Source organism: Haliotis cracherodii, unplaced genomic scaffold (genome assembly GCF_022045235.1).
Source record: "Haliotis cracherodii isolate W230 unplaced genomic scaffold, xgHalCrac1.p SCAF_23, whole genome shotgun sequence".
NCBI classification, from domain to species: Eukaryota; Metazoa; Mollusca; class Gastropoda; order Lepetellida; family Haliotidae; genus Haliotis; species Haliotis cracherodii.
The window spans coordinates 6,634,148-6,649,515 of record NW_027266279.1 but is presented as its reverse complement, the minus strand read 5'-3'; the positions used below and the strand labels follow the sequence as shown (position 1 = coordinate 6,649,515).

Below are 15,368 nucleotides of genomic sequence, written 5' to 3'. Positions count from 1 at the left end.
ATCTGAAATCAAATATGGTCATGGTTTCCCCCAGCTAGTCCACGTCCCTTGATCTTAGAATGTGTTCTTCCATCAAATTCCATTATTGATGAAGGGGTTAGTGACTTATCCTGGCAATATGCAAGCCATGGGACACGTGTTAACTTACATTGCATGTGAATCATGTCAGCTGGCCCCGGGGGCTGACAGTGCGACTTTGATCATCTTGGAACAATTCAATGCAACACAGTACCAGGAATTACAAAGCATTGTCTCCACATCATGACAAATGAACTGTCACTGCGTCCGAGACCAATATAATCTTTGTTTAACAATACAGTGTGGTGATGCTATTATTTCTGTGTTCGAGGTTTTGGTATTCTGGTGCTTGAATGCGTGGCTGTTAAAATGTTTGTGATGAGTTGTGATATCAATCGATCTCATACCTAAATCCTCCACAATGGTATTTGATGGATAGTGAAGGCGGTGCGCATCGAGGGTTAATCGAAGTCCTCCTGTCCTCACAGAGAAACTCGTACAGAATCAATGTTTCACAAATTATGTTTTAGCATAATCTTCCTTTACTTCAAACGTGATCCGGGGCGGTCGGGTAGCCTAGTGGTTTAAGCGTTTGCTCGTCACGCTGAAGACCCGGGTTCGATTCCCGACATGGGTACAATGTGTGAAGCCCATTTCTGGTGTCCCCCCGCCGTGATATTGCTGGAATATTGCTAAAAGCGGCGTAAAACCATACTCACTCACTCACTCACTCACTCAAACGTGATCCAGGGTTGCACCAGTTGTGTTATCCCTTACAACATAAAATCTTATTTGCAATCATAAGCCTGCAACTGTATGTTGGCTTCCGAGACATAATAGTCTCCATACAAGGGTAAAACTCTCACATACTTTTCGCGAACACATGGTATCATCACTGATTTTTAGTACTCCCTTCATATAATTGTCACCGCTCTTTCGCCTTTGACGGATAACCTAGATTCGTTGGCGCTGAATGTTATGTCGACAGTATTTAGTAGGTGATTAATGAGGACGAAGTTCAACACCAGTCGGACGCGTTGGTCTAAATCACCCTGTGCGTCCTGTTTGAAAGCGCAGAGGGAAGGTGTAAACTAAGTGGTACATGATGGCGCATTGTCACTCCATTAACGTAACCTGACCATCTGCGTTAACACCACAGACAAGCTATTACCTCGTCTGATGAGGTCAGTACATATGAGGTGTTACAAGCGTGGTCACATGGTAATACTCGCATACATTAAGGGCCTCAGGGAACAACAAACGAGGATGAATTCCCTCTTAGTGATGCTAATTTTAATTATTGCGCTGCCAAGATAATTGGTTGCTAACTAAACATATTGTCTGACCCCATGTATCGCAGTCCTTATCGAGGAATCCCGTGAAGATGCGGGTTAGAGTAGGTCTTCAGCAACACATGCTTGCTGCAAAAGGCGACTATGCTTGTCGTAAGACTAAAGGGATCGGGTGGTCAGGCTCGCTGACCTAGTTGTATGTCATTGTATCCCAATTGCGTGGATCGATGCTCATGATATCAATCAATGGATTGTCTGGTCCAGACTCGATTATTTACATACCGCCGCCATAAAACTGGAATATTGCTGAGAGAACAAATAAACAAACAAAGCTTATCGAAGGTTACATTCTCTCACTGATCCCAGGGCATAGTTTTGATAAAACAAGCACTCTGGTCTATTTTCAACCCCTTGAGCAGAACTGAAATAAAAGAGTTGATCGTTCCTTTATTCTTCTAGGGTTCCCTTGTGGAATGGTTTACAGGAAATACACTGAACTCACTTGTACAGTAATGCACAAACAGACCTTTTCGCGATCACGTCTTTGGTGCGAAATCGAGGAGAGGTTAGTTTTGAACATTAGTGTAATGTTTAAATTTGTTGAAGGAAATGTGAACGTTCGCAAGTTTGCTTCCAGAAACTCTACCTCCATTCTTGAAATGTCTTGAAACAGTAGTATAATCATGCAAGGAGGAACTCAGACAGACAGATGTTTTTCGTCGCATTAAAAAATCTTGCATTCATATAGCAACGTGCATGCACGTATGTGTGTAGCTGCTTCTACTAGTCCGGACAGATACACAGGGATGGTAGCATCACTTCCGAAACGGTCTGCTTGTACTAGCCGGACTAATGCCGATTTAATAGTTCCAGCCAGCTGGGGTACCATGCCGCAGTTTAACATGGATACCCAATCATACTGACTCCGAACCTTCCTTGTTTCATCCCCGTAATGTCGAAGGTAGGGTAACAGTGAGTGAGTGAGTGCGTATGGTGTTACGCCGCTTTTTTGGCAATATTCCAGCAATATCACGGCGGAAATGGGCTTCACACATGGTACCCAGTCGGAAATCGAACCCGGGTCTTCGGCGTGACGAGCGAATGCTTTACCCACTAGGCTACCCGACTGATCTTCGCGCAGACACACTATCCAGTAAACCATGGAGACGGTCTAATATCTCAATACAAGACAAAACCGTTTTGAACTCGATGTATTATTGATTAGTTATTTGTCCACCCCTCTTTCTTCAGCAGTTGTTTCCATATCGCGCTACGTACCATCTCATTCAGTTCTCTGACAATGTTTTACTTTGCCCACAGCAAGTAAATGAGTGTTCTATTTCGACCCAGTCAGCAACAATGCAACCTGTAAATAATGAAGTCTTGACCATACAATGCAGCGGTTGAAAAACGTCAACAACCATCTGAACCCCCGAGGTACGATGACATTATAGCGACACGCATTGAGCACTTTCTAATTCTACCTCTGAAACCTCCAGGGCACTGTGGTGATGTCGGATATCATTCGTGACCAACTCGTCTTATTCCGGGACAAGCCGAATAGCGACTCGTACCCCCTTCCTGGCCATTTTTTTGCGACGGGGTTCCGTCTCAGCGCAAAGGAGCATAGCTAAAAGAATTGTCAACTCGTATTATTCACGTATATTTCTCCATGTATTATATATATTTCAGATGCAATTCTGGCAAGTCCTATTCTGTGAGAGCAGGTGAACGAGAGATGACAATTGTTTGCCTCATTGGTAACTTAAATACTGCTCATAGAAAATTTATTCTGATTTGTTTGTTTGTTTGTTCTTTAACGCCGCACTTAGTAATATTCCAGCTTTTTGACGGCGGTCTGTTAATAATCGAGTGTGGACTAGACAATCAAGAGATTGACATCATGAGCATCGATTCACGCAATTGGGATCGATGGCATGCATTTACCAAGTCAGTGAGCCTGACCACCCGATCCCGTAAGTCGCCTTTTACGACAAGCATTGTCAACATTTACGGCAAACATGGGTCGCTGAAGACCTTTTCCACCTCGGATCTTCACGGGTCGATTGCTGAAAGGCGCAGAGGACATTAAAATAATCGTTTAGGTAAACACTTGGTTTTGTTCGACGTCATTGCAACACAAATATGTACTAATCGATCATCTTAATTGTATCGGTTGGACTTAATTGAGTGCTTCAATTCATATAATTGGCAAATCATTTTCAGGGGGACGCAAAATCGCATGTAGCAATCATTCTATTGACTAACTGTTCCCGTGTGTTTACTTTCAAACTAGCTCAGCTTCTGTCAATACAATAACATAGTCCCTGCTTCTATATCTCATAGGGAACTTTTATCGATAGTCACCAGTGGAAGTGCTGGTTGCTCTCGAGGTGACAAAATTAATCAAAATGATGGACTTCATTTCCGATGACACGACTCCAGAATGCTTGCTCTGCCAAGCCAGGGACAACGTAAATTTAACCCCTGCCACTTAGGCATGATTAGGATGGATTTAGGTTTCATGTCATTGCTTTAGTGCAAGAACCGTATTGGACGCTGATAAATGTAAACATAATTTATGAGAGGACTTATTCAAAGGGAAAATGACCTGTCACTTGAGGGGTTTTCATGTGTACACTTTTTTTTAAAAGCACTTCGTCTGACAATTACATGTTCAGGACCAGAGCGACGTGATTGATCACCTTATAAATCCTAGCTACACATCGCATTTCCCATTGGTTTAAAGCGCATGATAATTAATTACACAGTGTTAACGTTGTTTTTTCCCAACAATCACGAAGGACAATTACAGCTTTTGTCCGCTTGACAGAAACAATTTAATTAACTTAGTGTCACATGTCCTCGCCAACAGCCAAGAGCGTCCGGAACAAATTATATAATTGATTTAGGTGTGCTTGCGAGTTGGCGGTTTACGCAATGTGTCAGTTATATTACGTTGACATCTATTATTTGATTGTTACTCTGCGCCAAATGGGCTATAAAGCCGAATGAGATATTTTTATACAATGTTACTTTCATATTATAAGTGAATAAAAGCGACAACATCCTTTCCAGAATCAAACAAAATCCCTACTGAAAGTCCACTGTACGATTCCGACTTTATCCTAAGCTTGATTGAAGCAGTTTCGTGAGCAGTTTGGATTCTGACACATTACCCAAGGTAAACATCAAAACTAAAGCGAAATTATTTGTCGTGCAATTCATGCACTACGCTTCGTCATCTTATGTCAATATGAGTTCCATGTTCCGACAAATATGAGGCAATGACAAATTAACGGCTGGTCTCCTGTTGGCGTTTTAACACGCCCGGCTACAGAAACCTCAAGAATCAAGCTGAATTCAGTCAACACTTGTTCAATTCCAGCAATCAAATGCTCGCTATCTCTTTGACAATGTGAGTGAGTTGGATTTAACGCCGCTTTTAACAGTATTCCAGTTATATCACGGCGTGTCAGCTTTATGTGGGAGGAGAGCCCGAAGTGATGCAGGTCTCAGACGTGCACCACTTCGGTGAAACCCACGGGCACGGGTATGGTGCTGACAAACCTAGAAACATAATCGGGGCGAACCGGGATTCGAACCCAAAATCGTAGGTTTCTGGCGTGCCCAAGGGACGCAACTCTGCACAGCGAATCGCGGCGCCTTAGACGACTTGGACACCCGTGCCCCCTTTTTGACAATGTGTTCAAATACCGAAAATCAAGTGATGGACACAGAAATTCAGTGACGCATTAATTGATTTTGAAGATAAAGTTTGAATATATGTTCAAATTTATCTTCAATATCAGTAAATGCGTCACTGAATTTTCGTGTCCATTACTTGATCATCTGGTTTGTTTACAGGCCACATGGCAGGAGAACTCCGTTGCGGCGTCTTTACGTCTTTACGTCTTTACTCATTTTGCAAATTGTTTGAGAAGCGGGTATCCCCTGATGGGCAAGACATGCTTTCCATTTCCGTGAACACCTGTGACGTCACTGATTTTCAGTGATCCATTCAAATATTTTTAACCGCCATTTTGCCTTTTACTTCCAATGGAATTCTGTTGCGGTGGTTAATCGAGACTGGTTATTCTCTGGTATTGACGTTTTATTAACATGTTAAGGTTATCTACATCTACTTATTCTGTCAGACGCTGGAATTTCTACGGACCCCCAAACATATGCAATTGATCAATACTAGTGACGCCCAACCTTCACTCGGTGTGTGTTGTTTGCTTGGATATGAATATTTTTATTCAACGATGATAAGGGACACGTTTCAATAATGAGGCGGTGATGCGTTAGCCAAGCGGTTAATGTGTTCGCTGGGGGGCACGGGTGGCCCAGTCGTCTAAGGCGCCGCAATTTGCTGTGCAGAGTTGCGTCCCTTGGGCGCGCCAGAAACCTATGATTGTGGGTTTGAATCCCGGTTCGCCCCGATTATGTTTCTAGGTATGTCAGCACCATACCCGTGCTCGTGGGTTTCACTGAAGTGGTAAACGTCTGAGACCTGCATTACTTCGGGCTTTCCTCCCACATAAAGCTGACACGCCGTGATATAACTGGAATACTGTTAAAAGCGGCGTTAAACCCAACTCACTCACTCACTCACTAATGTGTTCGCTCGTCACTAGAAAATACGAGGGTACAGCGCGTGCAGTCAAATGATAATGTCGCACGTCATTTTGTTTGGCTAATCGCAAAGAGCGGATAAAATATTCACCCATTTCAATAAAGAAGAAACAACAGAAAAAGTGATGAAACATGACGCCAGGATTCAGTCAAATGTATCCAGACACGAACCGCTGACGCATTGAACCAAAATAAAATTAAATGCACCTGGGATTTTGTATGGAGGCTTGATATTTTTGCAGCAAAATTATTTCTTTTCAAGCTTGTTCTGGGATAAGTTTTCTTGGTGATAAAGCGTCATTGATAAAGTTTCAATCTCCAAAGTGCGATGAAGACATAAGGGGACATAATCAATGCTGAAAGATTACAAAATACCTCTAGCGAAATAATTTAAGAATGTATATAGAAAACCCTGCGGAATCAACACTGTGGGGTGACCGTGTCTTCCTTTCGTGCTAAGATTAATGAAGTCTGTGGGAATATGAACCGGGGTCTAAAACAAAAGCATAATAAAAAGTGTGCCATTTGGCATTCCATTAGTGGCGTGCTTTTATGTTGTTGACATTTTAGGACGTAAAATATCTCACCTTGACGTGGTGAAAATGGATTAATACTTCCTTGTCGTCTGTTAGCAGGGAAATGAATACTGTAGATAATGAAAAACGTAGGCAGGGAAATGCTGCCGGCGAAATAATAGATATTGGATCCTTGGCACGTAAAGTAACGATATAACTGAGCAAGTTTGTGATCTAACACTGACATTCTTTCGTAAGCTAAAAAACAGATTCCATGTTTTGTGTGTTTTAGAATTATTTCCATGTTTATATTTACATATATTATATTAATTGAATGAGATATAATAACAATGAGATATATTACAACCCTTACAACCTTTTTTTTGTTGTCAATTTAAATATAAAGTCTCGCTTGACCACAAAGGCAAAGGTTTAAGCTTCAAACAAAAAATGCAAGCGTTCCAAGCAGTAAACCCAAGAGTGGGCATCCTGGATTAACAGGGACCGGACTAACGAGGTTGCATGGTATAGGACTTTTAATTATACACTTATATTTCCTATTCTTTGTTTCTTTGCAGACTGAAAATGGTGACCAATCCAAGCAAGATTTAGCTTCAGTTCAGGGGACGGGACATTCCACCGAAGACAAACAAGACGCAGAGACGGCGTCATATGACAAACTATCAGATGAAACCAGACTGCGAGAAGTCATTGACAAATTTGTTAGAGGATGGGATTTTCACCATAATACTGGCACCACAAAAACCAGGCCCACGCGTTCCAAAAGATGGGCAGAGTCGGAGAAGAGGCCTAGTTATTACTACGGCTCCTACACGCCCACCAGATACGACAATCAGAGATGGCGGTATCCTAGCAACTTGATGGCAATACTTCGTGGTGCCAAGCGAAGTTGGTCGGATGAGCCCACGCCTAGTAACGATCGCTGGGCGTATCCAAGCAACCTGATGGCGTTGCTAAGAGGGAAGAAGAGCGCAATGTACGAACCAGAAGAAACGGATGAAGTTGAAGAAGAGGCTATGCAGAACGTGATGGATCGTCTTGCGGATGGATGGCAGTACTTTGTTGAGAACTACGTCCCGGAAGGAAGTTCAAAAAGATCACCGGATTATGTCTATGATCAGAGAAGCGGGAACTCTAAATCAAGAAACTTCAGGCCGTTTGGTGCTCGTCAGTTCTTGGTGTTGAACGGAGGGAGGTACATCATTGGGTGAAGGTCTCGGAACTATCACCCACTGAAGTACAATCTGCTGTAACATTCCCAGAACATTTGAATGCAGCTCAAACAAAACACGAGGGTTGTGTAAGCTAACACAGTAGTGTGGAATACAATGCACAATATTTCAGCACTGGGGACATTGTAACGACAGTCAACTTGTATCTGAGTGAACTCTCAACGTTTATTAATGGATTTGGCGAAGGAAATATTCAAAATTCTTTCTCATGAGCAAATATGGTCCATCGGTGTGTTCTGCTTCATCTCTTTGATTTCGTCATCTTATTGTTGCTACTTCAACTATTGGTGCTATGACGAGGCTCATTTTTGTGACTATGAGTTTCTTTAGTTTCTCTTGGATTTTGCTTAAGTAGCTCTCACCTGTTAATACATCGTCGTTGTTGCTATCCATATCATTATTAAAGTGTAACTTTCACGAGATCGTTATCTTGTTGATTACAGCTACCGTATCCAGTATATGAGGCGACAAGGTCCGAATCAATAGCGGTAATAGCAAGTTTTATCACATAATGGGTAAGTTTCTCGTCAGGTTAAGCCAAAGGATAAAAATTGTATCATTTAGGATCATTAAGGGATAAATGTGCAAAAAAAAGGTCCGGTAGGTACCACATTCAGTGTCGACAAACATATTAATGGGCACATTCCCGGAAACCTTGCATTTCAGAGAAACCGTTTGTTTGAGACCGAGAGGTGAGAATACTTTTTACGACGATGTAATTTAATTTAATGACCCACACTGCCGAGAAACAATGACATGCAATCAACCAAGTCAGCGAGCCTGACCACCAGATTCCAAGTTGCTGGTAACTTTTCACATCCGGAAAAAGTGGTGAGGTGAAATTGGGTTTAACATCGCGTCAAAGATTATTGCACTTATATAGCGACGTGTGTGTGTGTGTGTGTGTGTGTGTGTGTGTGGCTGCTTGTGCTAGTCCGGACTGATGCCGATTTATAGTGCTAGCTCACTGAGATACCATGCCGCAGTTTAACATGAATACCACACTCAGACACAGTATACTGACTCCGAGCCGACCAGTCCTTGTTTTAGCCCCTTTGCCCAGCGCCAGACAGGGTAACAACAAGTACCATCTTTTGGTGTGACGCGGCCGGGGATTGAACCCCGGACCTTCCGCTCTCCCGGCGGACGCTCTACCGCAAGACCACGGAGGCGGCCCGGAAGGAGTTGAGAAAGGTGAGGTGTGTTTACATGGAGTTGAACGTCGTTCAAGATTATTGCACTTATATGATGATGGGCATGTACGTGTGTGTGTGCGTGTGTGTGTGCGTGTGTGTGTGTGTATGTGTGTGTGTGTTGCTGCTTATACTTGTCCGGACTAATGCGGACGATTCCATAGTGCTAGCCCACAGAGATACCATGCTGCAGTGTACATGGATAGTGAGTGAGTGCGTGCGTGTGTTTTGTTTAACGCCACTTTTATCAGTATTCCATTGATATCACGGCGTGTCAGCTTAATGTGGGAGGAAAGCCCGAAGTAATGCAGGTCTTAGACGTTCACCACTTCAAAAAAAGCCCACGATCACAGGTATGGTGCAAAACAAAACTAGAAACATAATCGGGGCGAACCGAATTCGAGCCCACAATCATCATCTTCCCGAGGCAAGGGAGTTAACTGACTATAAAAGTCCAGTTTCCATCCTTGCCGAACTAGGCTGGTATTACATTTTGGCTGGGCTAACGAGTCTATGCATAGTCCAATCAAAATCGCGCACCGAAATCGAAATCCGGTTTGTACAATGTCGTGCAGATTTCTGTCGATTGCAGGATTTGCAAAGCATGTGCACCGTCAACTCGTTGTCAACAGATATTTTCCAATCAAGGTGCTCACGTGATTTGATGCACTTCGCTATGTAAGACCCGTTTTATCACAATATAGATCTTGATTATCAATTAGATTGTTTTGACTGGGCGCCACCATTTTGTTTGAAACAAATGCAAGTGATACGAGAGGTGGAATCTGATTGGTCCATAGGAGAGGCTTAGAAGGAACATAACTCGTAATAACCACTGGTGGTGCTATGGTCGAGCCCGGGAATTCCAGCCTAGTTCGGCAAGGGTGGAAACTGGACTTTCATAGTCAGTTAACTCCCTTGCCTCGGGAAGATGACAATCATAGGTGTCTGGCGTGTTCAAGGGACGCAACTCTGCACATCGAATTTCGGCGCCTTAGACGACGGGGCACCCATGTCCCCCGTATAGTCGGAAAAAAGCACAATAATCTGACTATGCTAAACACCGGTTATATCGCTAGGACCATATTTTTAGATACCGATAGTCAAGTATAATGACATTCCTTCCCCACCTCCCACAATCGTTACCAGGAAATTGCAAATCAAATTAAAGTTACATGACTTGGTCGTAAATTAAATCCAATCTATTGATTTCGACTTCAACCTAACCGGTGCGTCGTCTCTGTTGACATTAGAAAATCAACTTTCAATTATATTTCTAAAATGTGCTTAATTTGAAAGAAAATTTAGAATTGCGTCTGATAAAATCAATCTAAGTTAGAGACGGTTCCTGTCAATTGACGATGCGGAGTTAACTGGGCTCGAGACAATAGGCATACTCGCAAGTCTTCTTCCGTTCGCTCAAACGTCAATTTGTATATTATTTATGTCACAATCAACAGTTAATTGTGACCGGAACTAAACAGAGATCGTTAGTTTCACGCACGACTAATAATGCTGTCTAGACCTTGACCGGAAGTGGGCGCCTGACCGTAAATATAACAAGTCAATTTAAAGTCATATTGATGCCAATGAGCGGTGAGGTGAAATGGGGTTTAACGTCGCGTACATTATTATTGGTCTCATACAGCGAAGTGCATGCATGTGTTGTGATTGTGCCTGCTTGTCCTTTACGCCGGTTTCATTGTTCTAGCCGAGATATCATGCGGACGTTTAACATGGCACATTACACTGACTCCGTGCCCACCAGCCCTATCCCTTAATGCAGAGCGCCAGACAGGGAAACAACAAGTATCATCTTTCAACTTCTTTTGGTATGGCGACGCCAAATATAGAACCACCGACCTTCCGTTCATCCGGCAGACGCTCTATCCACTACATCACGGATGGAGCGATAAGAGTGAGATAATGATGTGTATACTCAACAAAAGTTCCTGTGACACCAATATTTTAGTGTATTTTTCAAACAAGTAAAGTTTGGTTTTCAATATTGTAGTACATGTATGGAATCAAGTCACAAAAACGCAGCTGCTACAGAAAAGCATGCATTCCGTGATAAAGTTGACTTTTATGCAAGCCTCATGCATTTCACTATCCAAGAATGGGTATAAAAACATGTGCATTAACGGGATTCCATATGCATTGTTTAGCATCGTGCTGACAACAACCACTTAGAAAAACAACAAACTTACGCAGTTATTCAACATTACGAAATGCCACGCCTGTCCGAAAATTAGCGTCTGCGAGCCATTGGTATGCTTGAAGCAGGATCGAGTCAACGTGATGTTGCAAGACAACTTAAAGTCTACAGAAAAACCATTCGGTGTTTATGGTAACGTTAGCAACAGACAAATGCAGTCAGAGACCATCCCCGGAGTGGCAGGCCACGCGTAACCAATAATCGACAAGACAACTGGATTCGAACAACACACCTACGAAATCGATTCCGGCCAGCAACAGTGACTGCAAAGCATCCCTGGCCTTCGACGAATATCTTCACAAACCGTACGTCGCCGCCTCAGATGTGCAGGGATTGTCGCCAGAAGACCCTCCAGACGTCCCATTTTGACAAGAAACCACCGTCAAGCACGTATACAGTGTTGCAGACAGCGTCTACGCTGGACGGCCATTCAGTGGGGACAAGTTCTATTCACTGATGAGTCTCGTTTTCACCTCAGCCACAGCGATGGACGGATTCGAGTGTTCCGACGTCGAGGTGAACGTCACGTCAATCATTGTGTCATAGATCGGTTCGGGGGCGGCAGCGTTATGGTATGGCGTGGGATTACAGAAAGACAGAGAACCCGTTTGATAGTGGTAGCGGGGAATCTCAATGGACAGCGCTACCGCGACGAGATCATCGGCCCTGTTGTTCTACCGTTTTTGCGTCGTCATGGCTCAGGCATTACCTTTCCACATGACAACGCCCGGCCTCATATTGCTCGACTTGTTTAGGATTCTCTTCAACAAAACAACGTGAATGTCATCCCCTGGTCGGCTGGCTCCCCCGATCTCGCACATGTGGGATGAGATGGATCGGCGCCTTTGACGTCAACCAAGTGTTCCACAGACACTCCAGGAACTTCGAAACATGCTCCAGCAGATATGGACAGATATTCCACAGGACTATGTGCGACACCTGTTTCATTCCATGAGACGAAGATGTGTTGCTTGCATCGCAATCAGAGGTGGACACACACGCTATTGATTTGTAAATTGACATTTTGGCATGTTCATGTTTTTTTCTTAAAACACGCATTTTCTGAAGTCAGTATGGCACATTAAAACATTTGAGTCAGGTGAGGTGAAATTGGGTTTAACATCGCGTCCAAGATGATTGCACTTATATACCGACGTGCATGCACGTGTGTGTGTGGCTGATTGTACTAGACCGGACTGATGCCGATTTATAGTGCTAGCCCACTGAGATACCATGCCGCAGTTTAACATGATTAACCCATGACACAGTATACTGACTCCGAGCTGACCAGTCCTTGTTTTAGCCCCTTAATGCCGAGCGCCAGACAGGGTAACAACAAGTACCATCTTTTAACGTCTTTCGGTATGACACGGTCGGGGATCGGACCCCGGACCTTCCGCTCTCCGGGCGGACGCTCTACCACTAGACCACGGAGGCGGTCTTAAACCATTAGAACACTTACAGGAGTCTTTTATCTGTTGCAAACCGAAATTGTTTCAGGTTTGGTAAAAAACATAACTTTGCATTAAATCTTATCTAATGTCACAGGATATTTTGTTGTTCAGTATAACTATTTATACACCAACCTCTCCCTTGTGTATATTGCTATATCCATACAGACTCAACCAAAGGATCGCGGATTGCGTTGTAATTGCCTACAATGGGAACATAAGTTGTTCCAAAGATAGGAAGATTTGGTTATTTTTCTCACACCAGATGGAGACATCTCATCAACTGATGGAATGTCAGTGATTGGGTATTATTGGTTTTAGATTTAGGTTTTCTCCCTCTTGCTGAGCCTCTTTACAGTTCAATCTGTCTTCCGGATGAACGTGGTCCGGTCAATGGTACCGGTAATATGTTTAGCAGCCAAAATCTACCTTCAGGACATTGTGCACTTTTACAAAACTGACCTGAAAACTGGATTTGGCCCTAAAGTTAGATAGGTTACCAACTGAAATCAGTCATATAGTAGACTGACACGTGTTGCCAGAAATGTATCACTGACCACTAAATATACATCGTCAAAGAACAACCAGACTCAAATATATTTGTTTGTTTGTTGCTTAACGCCGCACTCAGCAATATTCCAGCTATTTGACGGCGGTCTGTAAATAATCGGGTCTGAACCAGACAATCCAGTGATTGACGTAATGAGCATCGATCCACGCAATTGGGATACGATGACAAGTCAACCAAGTCAGCGAGCCTGACCACCCGATTCCATTAGTCGCCTTCTACGACAAGCATAGTTGCCTTTTACGGCAAGCATGAGTTGCTGAAGACCTATTCTACCCCGGAACTTCACGGGTCTTCTGCAGAGTAGGATGTGTGTATATTATTTTCATGCATGTGTGATTCTTATCCAAAGGTTGCTCCATACGAATTTTCGGTTACAAGTTATATTTTCAATCCCAGTCACTGACTGTACATACTCTATCCCATATACGTACATTTATCAATATACCTGCCTCTATATTTTGTCACGGACACTTTTGGGTTTCCCCCAAAATGTCGGTCCCGAAGTGACCAAGGTCAAAGACGTAATCGCACCGCTTTGGTTAATCCCACGAGCATGCATATGGGTACCGTGTTAGGAAACTGAGGGTCATCAGCAGGATGAATATGGTATTCGAACCAACGACCATTCGTTTCTGGCACGGAACTCTGTACATTCCTATGTTTCATTGTATCGGAACATTATTTATCGCATTTACACTTATCAGTGACACGGCTTATTGATTCGTTGTTATTAGACCACCATCGTAAATCCGTGTAAACATTAAGCATGGTAAATAGACGAAACCGGTGCCAAGTTACAGTTGAAGGTAAACCTCTTCACCGGAAGTCAACTGATCTAACTCGCATACATTCGTGTCCAATTCGTGTTATTCCGGGACAAGCCCTGCAGCATTCGTCACCACTCGCCCCTTTCCGTAGCCTGTAAGAAGACTCGTCCCCCTATCGATGAATGTCATGTGCGAAAATACGACAAACTAATCAGAATGCGCGTATGATTTTGAGTTCTTCGTCAAAGAATCCCTCAGAAATATTTTTTGATTTTACATGTGTCTTGCATCTAAAAATATACCAAAGACAAAGTTAACGTGTTCAATCATACTGTATAATTCCGCACGTCCCGATGTGCTTTAAATTGCATCTGAAATATATATAATATATGGGGAAATAAATGTGAACCATTACGCAACAAGTTGACAATTGTTTTAGGGATGCCCGTTTGCGCTAAGACGGAACCCGGTCGCAAAAATGGCTACGATAGGGGCACTAGTCGCTATTCCGCTTGTCCCGGAATAACTAGAGTTCGTCACGAATGGCCCTGCAGGTTAGGGAAAGGGGCGAGTGGTGACGAATGACTCGCATAAATACATTATCCCCAACACCATGTCATATGTATGGAATACTGGAATATCGCATTGTCGCCATTACAAAAAGAAGCAAAAAGTGTCATAATTAACCAGAGCGCGACAATGCGACATTTTGGCCACGGTGGCATTGGCGCGATTTGAATAATTTTACCAATTTGCGAATATCCAACGCGACATTTTTCAAGGTCACCCTTTGGTAAAATAAAAAAGATTATTCAAATCGCGTCAACGCGACAAATGGCCGAAATGCCGCACTCTGATTAAGTTTGTCACCTTTTCCTAGTTTTTGTAACGGCGACAACGCGACAATGCTCCTTCTATGATTCCATACTGTATGATCGCAACCATACACAGTCACGAGGTGACAATACCAAACGAATAAATCAGGGAATCTGATATGTGTCTTGGTTGGCTCATCACTTGCCGCCATTGAGTGGCGATCCATCACCGGACTGTTTACACACTGAAATTCCCTGGCCTGTTAAACCATATTGTGCTTGTTTGTTTCTCGTTTAACGCCGAACTCAGAAACACTCCCGTAATATGACGACAGCTGTAACAAAATCGAGTCTGGACCAGCGATTGATATCATGAGCAACGTTTCACGCCGTTAGGGTACTCCAATCAATCATGTCAGCGAGTCTGGCCCCCCGATCCAATTTGGATCCTCTCATGACAAGCAAGGCCTTTTTCTATCCCTGGCTTACGTAAAAGAAAAGGAGACAAGACATTCATTGCATATTTTACGCTGGCTTCAATATTGTGCACAAAACCTCGTGTCACGAGTAGGTTTGTTAGATTCTTGTTTAACACCTCACTCTGCACTATACGACAGACGGCGGTCTGTAAATAATC

General features: G+C 43.2%; 1 protein-coding gene across 1 annotated transcript in view; it reads left to right on the top strand.

Annotated features, from left to right (window-relative positions):
• The window catches only part of LOC139471733 (uncharacterized), a 48,532-nt gene extending 40,399 nt beyond the window's left edge, over positions 1 to 8,133 (top strand). Inside the window, exon 2 of the mRNA XM_071254214.1 lies at positions 7,042 to 8,133. Coding sequence (XP_071110315.1) covers positions 7,042 to 7,695 — 654 coding nt within the window. The 3' untranslated portion in view covers positions 7,696 to 8,133. The remainder of the gene's footprint in view (positions 1 to 7,041) is intronic.
• The last annotated feature ends 7,235 nt before the right edge of the window (positions 8,134 to 15,368 follow it).